At 43.4% G+C, this 12,369-nt stretch overlaps 1 protein-coding gene across 1 annotated transcript in view; it reads right to left on the bottom strand.

The window, feature by feature from the left end:
- The window catches only part of b4galnt4a (beta-1,4-N-acetyl-galactosaminyl transferase 4a), a 130,301-nt gene that overhangs the window by 40,174 nt on the left and 77,758 nt on the right, over nt 1–12,369 (bottom strand). The window contains exons 4-6 of the mRNA XM_041939562.1: nt 6,824–6,919; nt 5,803–5,893; nt 4,368–4,468 (exon numbers count right to left, since the gene is read on the bottom strand). Coding sequence (XP_041795496.1) covers nt 4,368–4,468; nt 5,803–5,893; nt 6,824–6,919 — 288 coding nt within the window. The remainder of the gene's footprint in view (nt 1–4,367; nt 4,469–5,802; nt 5,894–6,823; nt 6,920–12,369) is intronic.

Below are 12,369 nucleotides of genomic sequence, written 5' to 3'. Positions count from 1 at the left end.
TCCTTCAAAGCAGTCACAGGTTTTCATTCATTTCAGTCCATAAAATCTACCTGGAGATGCTTCAAGCTGGCTACTGGTAATCTGTCACAATTATCCCCATGCCTGTTTTAATTGTTGTCAAGGTTACATTATCAGTGGGTGGTTGTAGTTTGAATCAAACGTTCTGCACACGCTGATGCAACTGCAACAGGAGTAAAAGCGGACATAGACACGCTGCTCGCTGTGATGGATTGCCTATCTCAAGCAGGTTTAAAATTTTAATCTTGGAGGCATCCATTTTCCTCCCTGTTTTTTTTTTTTTTAATGTCTCTCCAAATGGATTACTAGGTGCATGGAGGTTGCAAATTTCAAGTTGGAACTTCAACAAAGAATGAAACTAATTATGTGGCTGTCACGGTTTTCAATCCAAAATGCTATTTACAGTTTTTGGACAGACGCTGCTACTTTGCAGTAAAGTATTTGAAAAACACCAGAACAGGCCTTTTGACTTGTCATAGAAGGTAAAGTACAGGTGTTACTAATAGCATTAAGGAAGGCTGTTCCAGTCAGACATGACAGTGTGACAGAACGCCAGAAAGCTCAATACCAGGATACTAAAACTGACACAGCTAAATGGAATTCAGCCATCATTTATTTTATTAGTTACACCTGTGCTTTTCCTTCTGTGGGTTAGCAGTCAATATGGGATAGTAGATAGTGGATGGTGCATCATTTTGGAGCAAAATTCTTCACATATATTAAGTAATATAGATTACCACTGACAAAAGTCTGACCTGTGTGTGAATGAGCAGCTACTGTTATATCGAGTCTCATATTGATTACACCACCCTGACCCAGTTTCCTGTGTGTCTGCCTGTGTGTGTGTCTGAGTCAGACAAAATAAGCATCACAGCACATATGACACACACCAGCACATCATGAGCACTATGCATGTGCATGCACACACACACAAACTTGCACACACGTGCACCGGGCCACTCCTGAGGCTCTCTCAGCATCAGACTGGCCCTGGTCTGGTTCTGTGGGAAGCTCTGTGGGAGCTGTCTGGACATTCTGATTGAAGGAAAATCTCATTACAGATTAGCTGTGGGCAAAAAATATGATTAACGCCAAGACGGGACAATGGATGATCCTCACTCCCATTGAGTACATTCATATGCACACAGATAATGTCCCAGCAGGACTGAAGAGTGTCCTTATTAGAGCCCCCCCCCATTCCCAACCACAATCACCAGAGCAAGCTGGTACATGTAACACAGAGGAACCAATCATGACTCAAGGTCAGTTTTGTCTTTCTGGATCTGTGCATCTGGAGTGTGTGTTTGAAAGTAACTGCATGAGAACCAGGACCTGTACAGAGCTGTCCTATCCTGTGTTTTTGAGTTTATGTGCGTGAAATGAAACAGAACTGGACCTTGGTAGATGACGTGATCTTTTCATTTAGATATCCCGCGGGGGGCCGAGGAGATATCAGTCACATCCAGTACATCATCGAAAAGCTAGCCACAAAATGCTGACAGGGGTCTCCAAAGAAACGCCACGGTAACGCTTCAGCCCCCTGCCTCTCGTCTCACCGCATGCTAAATGTCTCATGGCAGCACATTCCATATATAGCCAGTTCACCATCGAGGACGACACCGCTGTGACCGCTGACGTAAAGCAATAATCATTTACTACTACGAGTATTTTTAGAGCAGTGAGTCAGGTTATGAATAGCAGGAATTACAGTCAGGTCATTAGCATGAGCAAAGATGAGAAACTATACAAATCATCAGACACTGACATACTGCAGGCGTACACTCCAGTGATTTAAAAGTTTCATTTAAGTTATCACATTATCTCTGCACAAGTTTCTGCTAGGGAGGTTTTCTCCACAAACATTATGCTAGGGGGTCAAATTTGACTCATTGCTTATGAAATTTAGATACCCTCTCCTTTAACATCTTGGAATAACTCCAGCAGCTGCTGAAAAGCCTCATAAAATTTTTAAGTATATTTTCCCGAACTATTGGAGTTTCCAGTTCTGAACCTCAATAAAAAAACACAGAAAGCTCACTCAAATAAAAGAGACCTGTCACATCCTCGTCCATGCTGCACTCAAGCCGTTGTTTCAGATAAGGAACAGGTTTACAGGAGCTTTCACCTGCAACAAGTGAGACCAAGACAGCACCATCTTTTCTTTATATCAGTCTTTTCTGTCTAACGTAAACAGGGACCACTGTCAATATGCCGGTTTGGGTGTTTTGTAATGGTCTTTGTTTGTCTGTTTGTCAGCAGGATAACAGACAGAACTACTGACGTGAATTTCATGAAACTTAGTCGAAGTGTGCAGCATCGGCCAAGGAAGAACGCATTAAACGATGGAGCAGATCTGAATCACAATGCAGATACACAAATTATTTTTCGCTTTCATTACACATTTGGTCTTGGTGGAATAAATACCTTACATCTCAAAATGCAGCAGATGGTGATAAAGTTAAGTAGTGAGAACACAGGCAAGTATTCGATGACTCCATATCCAGACAAAATTCATGAGTACCAGTGATCCTTTGGGGTAGCGACACATGTAATTATTGAAACTACCCACAGAAAGCAGTCATTATGGAGCACTCGGGGACAGTGGTTTCATGGGAGAACTGCCACAATTGTAACAACGCTTTTAAGGTGTGGCTATGGAAACAATTTCATATCCAATTTTTCCAATTCTAAAAAGTTCTGGTAATATATCCAGACATATACAGTTGTTGTGCTTGCAGATCTGCACATCATGGTGGAGGGGAATATTGGCCGTGGCAGAGGTCTGTGCTCTCCAAGTGCTCTTCTACTTACATATTTCATCTTTTTTTAATCCTTTAAAACACACATAAGATGTAATTATCCCATTTTTATTAACAGCTAGAAGCTATTAAGAGAATTCAAACAGCATAAAAAGTGGGAAGCAAAGTTTTAGACCTCTTTAGAGCTAAAGGTCTTAAAAGCAGGCTTGGCAGTAAGCCTTTTTTTCAGATTAGCAAAGCACTGTATTACCTGCTTTGGGCATAAATTCTGTGATGTGCAAGGACTGTATATGAAACACTAGCTTATAAAAGTGCAGCAAAAATGTAAACAACATTTCAGGCTTTCTAACATAAAAGATTTTTTCCCCACAAAACTCATGCAGACAGATTGGTCACATAGTGCGGGATGGAGCAGAGAGTCAGATTTTTATCTGTGAAACACAACGTGTCTCTGAAGATGGGGCAGACAGCGAGGCCTGTCTGTCAGCCAGCGGCAGAATGAATGATCCCTGGCCATAGCACTGCTCCCCTGCCATTATCTAGATGATATTTCTCCACTGCTAAATGTCACATCAATATTCACTGCCAGCTAATTAATCTCAGCTCCCATGGAACCTGGTGGCATCTCACATCCTGTTGGAATACAGATGGCTCCATAGCTGGACCTTTGCTCTTAACACACATCTGCCCAGGGCACTCATATGGTGCAGTTCAAACACTGTGCAACCTCATGCATCCTTTCCTTCTTTAAAATTTAGGAAGGTTTCACCGAGAAAACTTTATTAGTGAAGGCAGCAGCCGTGGCACAGCTTGACTTTTATTCGATTGCGGGCAGAGGGTACTCCAAGGATAGATGGAAAACGGAAACAATTTTTCACAGGGTGCTCTACAGGAGGATTTAAGTCCCCTGTATTCTGAGCTGTGTGTTGGAGGTGAGTGATACCCTGAGTGTGAGGATGGTGACATGAGGTGAGCAGGTGATTACGAAGGACGAACACAGACAAACGGCTCTGTGTCCCTCCTGTTGCTATAAGGTGGAGCTCTGGCAGAATAAAACGTTTATGCCGTTGACTGGCCAGAACCCAGTGTCCTGACAAACGGCAGCTGTGTCAGCAGAAGTCAGATCAGAGCAGTATTAGTTTAACAGCTCTTGACCCTTTCAGTCCCATTAATAATCCCATTTCTAGAGAATATTTTTTCCCATTTCTGATCATTGTGTGTATAATTGTCATGGTTAGGAAGGAAATCCATTAGATGCCATTTGGAGCGATGAGTCACCCTCAGCCTGAATATCATATAATAAAGTCAGTATTGTATGTAGTCTAATGATAAGGAAGTACTTCTTACCTAGAGGTATATATTATGCAACGCACTTTCCTTATTTCAATCATGACATTGAAGTGTTCGAAACAGTTAAGGCCCGAGGTGATTCAATATCTTCCTGCTGTAAAAGCTTGTTGCTAAGCAATATTAGTTAAAACCAGGGACATTCATAGTCTTGGAAATGCGTACTTAGTGAATTTGCTGAGTTTTTAGGAAAGTTAATATAATTATATATTAGGAAAGAGTGCAGCACAGCTCAGCGCTTACCTGTCCTACATAGACCAGGAGTCTGGCGTTGAGAGGGCTCTCATCAGGACTCAGCCAGAACTCAGAGTTATCATCAGACGATACCGAGAACTGGAAATCTCCTGGAGGGGAAAAACATGATCAAAGTGTGAATTAGTGGAAGCAGATATCCATGATGCCAGATAAGCATAATCGTAGTATAATCAGACAGGGCATGACCTCATAAAAGAGATTCTTAGGTGTAAAAATGCACCTGAAATCTGATGGACACATAATCTGCCTCTGTGGCAGCCTGGACAGACCGTGGCCGAGCGTGTCGGAGATGACACGTTTGGTCACAGTGATATCAGAAGTGTTACTGCAACTGAATTTCCAATCTATAAGCAACTGTGTGAACGAGAAATGAATACGTGTGCAGGGATCTAAACCACAAGGCGTACAGAGAGCAAACGAGCGGCCATTGGAGTTTGTTAATTAATGTCACCTTTTAGTGTAAAAGTGGATGGCGGTCAGGTTGTCAATAATGTCTGTCAAAACTATTAATAGCAAGAGCTGCATTAATCTACTTTCCCCATAGCTGATGCATGCCTAAAGCTGTTGCCTAAGACTCTTTTTATGTTGTGAAAAGGAAGACATAGCACATATCAGTGTGACTTTTCAGTTGTGTGTCCGCCTTGTGAAGACTGAGATAACAAACAATGATGATGTTGGGTCTCGCAAACTATATTGTACAGTCTGTAGGGCTTGATTGTAGATAGTACAAGCAGATACTTTTACAGTAATGTAGGAATTCTCCAAAGAGACACTTTTTAAACGACATATTAAATGTTAGCTGTTTAAATGTGTTGGTAAAGGAACTAAAGGAGCAGCATTAAATTTCAGGGACAAACCAATGGCCTATGGATTAGATGCAGGTTATGTGACACTGAGTCGTCTTGAGTTTTTAAAAGTCTGTTGTCTGGAAAAGCATCTAGCATTTCTATGGTGCTAACTCAGGTTAACATTCAATCAATTTACAATTGCACCTGAAAGGTTGCGTCTGAGGCGAAGGGCGCTTGTTAGAGCGCTTGTCAGAATCCTGAAGATAGGATGACCTTTGAGCCATCAGCTGGAGACAACTATACCACCAGCGAACGCTACATAAGAGAATGAAATGAGCGGTAATCTAATTAATAACTTCATATTCTGCAATTTGTGTAAGGGCACTTGGGTGTTAAGGCTTTTCAGTTCCCATGGCAACAGGGCTCAAGGTTAGGGCTAGGAGGGCACTGCAATGAGATTTAGCTGTGAGATCTCTGGCATTCAGCCCTAATAAAAATGTGAATATCCACCATATTAGTGGCTCTCAAGCGGCTGGATTAAGAGGGCTGGGGAAATTGTCTACTCTTATAAAGGACGCATGCTCCAAGGCCCTGAGCCTCAGAGGAGGGACTCGCTAATAAGACCAGTTAGTTACCATCTCTGTAAGGGTGGAGGAAGCCAAATATTCTCAGGCCGTAGTTTTTCCACTTCGGAGCCACTGCCAACTTCCTCAATGTGGTTCTGGTCTGCAGCAAGAAACAGAAGTGAATTCAGATCATAGATGCAGCATTTGCAATAACAAACAGAAGAAACAGAAGTATTTCAAGCTACATACTGAATACAGTGTTTCAGTTTACATTAAAAAGCCCACACATTCGCTATGTAGTCTGGTCCTGGATGCTACAGAGTGTGTGCTAACACTAGCATCTCTGTCCTGCTCATAATTAGATTTTCACACAATTCTTGGTTTTTAATTAATATATTTCCACACCTCTGACAAAGGTGATACCCTAGATGATGGTCCGTTCGCTAAACACATCTCTTGTAATGTTAAAATTGGAGTTGTTTAAAAATACATACGATAAAGCATAATTCTAATTTCTGTCTTGCTTGTCTAAGCATGTAAGCTAAGCAGCCTACAAGCTAAACAGGGTTATGTTCAAATGAAGTACGAGTTTGAGCTAACACTTTTCCTTATCATACTTTTAACAATAGGACTAGCTAGCTGTGCATTACCATGCAAGAACAACGCTGTCACTTTATTCCCATGTTATCTAAATTCATCAAATGAGTCAGTCTGAAACATTAAAAGTCAGCCAAAGACTGTTTTTCAACTAAATCATGAAGCTAACGTCAGCTTAATTAGGTAACGTCGCTAGCAACAGTTGATTAAAATCTGCTAGTTTTAATTTCATTTACAGTTTTTATTTCAGCCACCAACACATGACTAGAAAAAATAAAATAAAATAAATTACTGAATATTTTTTGTGGTAAATCCGTTATAATTGTAAACTACAAATGCGCCTTGCCAGAACGGGGAGCCTGACAGGTGCAGCAACAGCAACTATGCAGGTAACTTTGCTTCGCTAACGGCCGGTTTAATGTCCCTCTGGGGTACCACAGAAAACACAGCATTCAACAGGGGTCACTCAGTCCGCGCACGCTGTGATACTTACATGAGGGTAGAGAGGGAAGTGCAGGTTCTTTCTGAGCTGGGCTATAGAGGAGCCACACCAGTCCTCAAACACATGCAGGTTGGCCTGGCCCTTATACTGCCAACACACACAGACAGGAAACAGGTTAGTGCACGCACTAACAACAGCATTACATCTCCTAATAAACAGGCAGGCTATACTTCAGCACTTCAGCTGCTGGAGCTCCCGTCTTGACTGTAAGGTTTCCATTTGCACCGGGTTCAGCGGACGTATTTATGTCCTGGCGTGTACGCAATTTCCTCTCCGCCGTGAATTCATGGCGAAACATGCGAATGCAGCGTGACGTTTCAAATGTTCTCAGTGTCCTCAATAAGAGGAGGTGACACAGAGCTCGTCAGGAGTATCAGGGGGGGAGTGTGAACTGAGAATGTCTGGAGCAGTTTGTCAGAGCTGATCCCCTGCTCATGGTCTGACATTTGTCTGAATTACACAGGGAAATCACAGGACACAGCAAGGACAGATGGTGAAACCAGTCTGCCTTGGGGTATCGTTTCCTGACACGCACAGGCACACACGCACACACACACACACACACACACACACACACACACACATGCATGCACACACCCACACACTTTTCTTCCATCACTTTTTGGGACATTACATAGCTTTATATTCCTTTCCTGGAGACTCACCATAACCGTAACCAGTACCCCAGTACCCCTTGCCTAACCCTAACTTTAAGTCTTCACCCTAAAATCTAATGCTTTATGTTATGGGGACTTGTGTTTTGCAGAGAGCACAATGTGACTGTGTAAACAGATTTATGTCCCAGCAACGTGGGCATTACACACACACACACACACACACACACACACACACACACACACACACACACACACACACACGGGCCTGCTCATATACGAGAAGAGATGACTCTCCGATGACTTGTGTGTCAAACTTAAGCTGCTTTAAGCATTTTGGGTCACACACAATTAAAAAACACTCTATAGAGCAAGGCGTGAGCAAAATATCATTTACATATTTTCACATCCTTACCCACACATAAACACACCAACCACAAAGTGTGGCATGGATGCAACGACCGGAGGTTGGAGACACAGCTACGCGTGCAGATGCATGCTTACACATCTGCATGCAAGCTCACGAGTCATCGCAGTCATTTACAACCTGCAGACTCTAACTTCTCATACGTCGGCCAACTGTATCAAGACACCCACACACACCGTACACACATATGCCATCCCTTTAATGCGTGACTAGCAGTCTCAGCGGGCTGCCACTGTAATGCTGCCACAGATATTTAGAACATCACACAGAACTTGAGCAGAAAGCCGACTCTCACCAAACGACCATGAAACGATGCAGCGGGGCTCCCCGGTTGCATCAAAGCAAAAGCTGGCTCCACCACTTTGGCCCCATTTCATGTGATGAAGGTAGCCTTTCTGTGCATGTGGAGTAGCTGCTAGCTGTGTAGTCAACAAGTGCGAGCTGTCAAATCAATCAATAAGGAGAGTGAGAGTGACCTCATGACAAAAAACACACACACACACACAGCTGTAACTCCTGTCCTTTCATCAGAGGGATTAGCGGGGTGAGACAGCAAAGCCTTTCAGGGTAAACACCTCTCTGACTGCTCCTCTACATCCATGTCTACATTTAAAGGAGGAACACGTTGATGGAGGGAGTCGTGCTCCTCCAGCATAGCACAGGCACATTCTAACAGATGGCCTGACCCGACGTTGTCCTTTTCATTTCTCTCCGAGCTCTGCACGGTCAACTACGTGCCCCGCACACTGACAGCAGCACGGCAATTACAGCTCATGCATTAACCATGAGGTATTTTTGTTGTGCAAACATGTCAGTCCAAAGCAGTGGGTCTCCTGATTTTAGATCTTGCTTATTTTTTTATGTGCACATATGTTGTTTGTTTTGTTCTGTTTTTCTTTTTTTTTTTTTTTGTATTTTGTCTCGCGGAAAAAAAGATTGATGCAAATGAAAAAACAGGGGGAGAAAGAAATGCGGATTTGCGAGGTCGGCGGAATCAAATCAGAGAAGAGCGGGGAGTTGAAAAGATGAACAGGAATGTCTGATGTTTCAAAAAAGGAGTGGCACGGCGAGGTTAGAGGGATTTAGCAGACGGGACAAGTCCCTGTGTAAATATGCCTTGTGTAAAGCTTTTAATAGATTTCCTGTGGGTTTTAAAAGCAAACCTTTTTCGGCCTGGCCCCCTCCTCAGCCCTCCTCTTGTCAAATAGCAATCAGAGGGAGGCTTTAAAAGTCTCTAATTATTCACACACACACACACACACACACACACACACACACACACACCCCTGTGTTGAGGCCACGGGCTGTAGAGTGGGGCTTCTGCTGAGGGTTGCTGGTGTATAAGTGGCTCTATTTTGTGGGTGACAGCACAGCGAGAGGCCTGTCTGTGCTCTGGACTTAGCAGGATGTGGGATGAGGCGAGAAGGAAGCTGTTTTTTCCTTCACTCTCTCCGACTTAAACTCACCCTGTTATCCCTTTGCTTCCCTGACTGCTACGTAAACTGCCTTTGCCTCGCTCCTGTTATGTCTTTTGGCTTTTTCCCCGACTGCTTCTGTCTCTCTCTCTCTCTCTCTCTCTCAGAGCCTCCAGCACCACCATCCCTAATGCTGTCTACTCTTGCCTCTGACCTCTCTATTTCTGCCTTCCATCCCTCCATCTCTGTCCACTCCAGCCTTCAGTTTCCCTGAGCTCAGCTGTCGGCTGTCAGTTCCCAGCGCTGTCTCCCTCTGGCTCTTTTTTTTTTTTTTTTAGCTCACTCCCGGTTCCTTGTTTTGGAACATGGGATTAAATGATGCTCACATTAACAGTTGTTTTGTAGAGACGGTGACTTGCATGCTTGTGGGGTATTTTTTGGGGGGGTTTCTTGATTGTGCTGTGGCAGCTTGTGTCCTTTCACACGACAGCTTTTTCTTTTTTACAACCTCGTCAGCTCACATTCACATTCGGTACTCGGCTAAGGAAGAGACAGAACGGCTGCTGCTGCCTTTCTTGCTTTCTTCCTTCTCTTTTTTTTTCCTTAATCCAAAACCGGAGACAGACCTCTGCATCTTCCTGCCACTGAGGACAAGCAGTGTAATTCACAGAGAGGAGGGTTCGGAAAGCATTGTTTCCTGTACTTGCACTGATTATAAAAAATTCACCACCAGCAAAAAAACAATAACAAAAAAAAGAGAAAGAAAAACTACAGGCCCAACTGCATGAGAAGAGCCCAAATCAAACTAGCACTGTCTCTCAACCACAGTCATTCTGCGTGTTTGATTAGAGATAAGTTGTTTCACTTGGACTGGGTGAAATAGTTCTGTAATGAGCTGAGGCAGCACAAACTGGTGATTTGCCGAATTGCTGAGGCCTCCATTTAAAATCAGATTTTGCTGACATCTGATGACCAATATTTTGTATGGTCACTTCAACTAATCGATGCGAACGACTGTATTTTTCTTTCTACTGCAGCACAACCACAAGTCTTAAATCCACTGGTGGATGAATTAAGAAGCTCTCCACTGCTTCCAACAGCGTGCAATCACTCGATAAGAAGAGTGCGGCTGCAGATAGCAGGTAGAATGTAGAAAAATAGTTCATATTTGGGATTTTGTAGTGCAAAGATCAGAAAAAGATTTTACAAATGCAAAAAAGTAAATCTTTCACAAATCAAATCAAATCATTAGTATGCAAATACCCTTTAATCAGAATACTGTAGACTATGAACACCATCGGATTATTCCCCGATCTGTGCTGGATATATTGCACCAATCTGCATCAGGACTAATTCTGATATCAGAGCCAGGAACATATTCTAAGCAGTTATTGACAATTCCAATTAAATGCCCTAATAAAATATGCACCCATATCCATTCAGACAAAAATTCCCAATAAATTCAATAACAGATGCTGTAAAGAATGAAATATAAGATATTTTCGAAAGAATCCTCCAGCTCACCTTTCAAAGTGTCCTTGAGCAAGACACCAAACTGTAGTCTCATGGCAAAACATTATTTCACAGCTTGCAAAAGAAGACTGCACATTCCTTTTTAATAATATCTGTACGTCTTTGGAAAATAATTTGACAGGGCTTGGATATTTAGTCAGCTTGCGCCCTGCACAGTGTCAGTTTCTTCATCGTTTTATCTGTTTCTCTGTCTGTTAAGTCAGAATCTCTTTGTCGTCTTTATCTTCATCCACCTCCTCCTCGCTCTTATCGCACTCCAGAGGTGGTCACAACTGTCCTACAGTATATACAGTCTTAAGCTGCCACAGTTTCAAAGCAACAGAGCACCTATAGCTCTGACGGCAGTTAAAGAGGGGAGGAAAGGGAGAGGAAGGAGGCAACTAAGGGGGTCTGCAAAGCAAGAAGAGAGAAAAGAAAGACGGGAGAGGGGAAATGACAGGTGCTCGGCTGAGGGAGAAAACAACTGATTGATGAAGACGTATGAAATGAAAGGGCGTACTGCTCCGCTTAAGAGGCCGCTCTAAACAGCACTGTTACCAGCCCGTCTTCCTCAGATCACACATTCGCATACCCCCATCTCTGTGAGCTTGTCTTAGCATTTCCCCGTCTGCACTGCTCTCCACTCCGATATCCCTCACCCATCTGGTCGCACCGTCAACCGGAGCACAAACCAGACCTTCCCTTTCCTCCCCCTTTCTCCTGCAGGAGGCCGTCTCCCGTTCCCAAAAATCTGGTGCGGCCGTCTGCGTTCCCGCTGGCAGCGAGGCACTGACAAATGGCCGCTCGGCGCGCCCACTGACGAGCAATCGCACCAGCTGACACTGTAAATCCCCTTTGGATAAGGAAAGTGAGACATGATGTTCCTGGCAAAGGCATTCTGGGTTATATACAATACTTCTCAGCTCAGTCCCCGGGGGACATATGCTGCAGGAGAGATGGCATTAAAGCTCACTGTTGATACATCATAACACAGCTACAACAGAGCTGCTGCGTCGAAATGTAAGCGGCGAATGAATGATCAAAAGATACCATAAGTTACATGCGAGTTATTCCCTCTGTGGCTGTGACAGGAATGTTAGTGCTTGAACACATTCGATGAAATCCCTCCATGTGGATTTCCAGGGGGCATTTAGATTACTTTCTCCCTGCCTATCTCATCCTTCTCTGCCCATTAGTAATTTAGGAAAGCGGAAAGAAAAGAAAGTGGGATAAGTAGACAGGGACAGCGAGGAAAAAGGGGGTTTTCAAAGGTACAGAGGTTTGAAAGGGGATTATACGGGGAGAGATAATGAGAGAACTCATTTCACACAGAGGAGAGCAGCAAAAAATGGAAGACAAGGTTCATATGATCTAGATTCCAGCCTCATCAACTGCTGTAATGAGGGTTTGTATAATCTGCCATCTGTCCCACAATTACATGTCTTCAGTCATGCCAGGGATATAACATGAGGGGGATGGATGTGTCTGCAGCAGATACGTTGAGCTGAGAATGTGAGGCAGAGAAGGGAGGATGTTTGGGCTTTTTTTTTTTTTTTTATCTCCTGCAGC

Source organism: Chelmon rostratus, chromosome 6 (assembly GCF_017976325.1).
Source record: "Chelmon rostratus isolate fCheRos1 chromosome 6, fCheRos1.pri, whole genome shotgun sequence".
Taxonomy (NCBI): Eukaryota; Metazoa; Chordata; class Actinopteri; order Chaetodontiformes; family Chaetodontidae; genus Chelmon; species Chelmon rostratus.
Note: the sequence above shows the minus strand (reverse complement) of the source record. Positions and strands in the feature narration are given on the sequence as shown.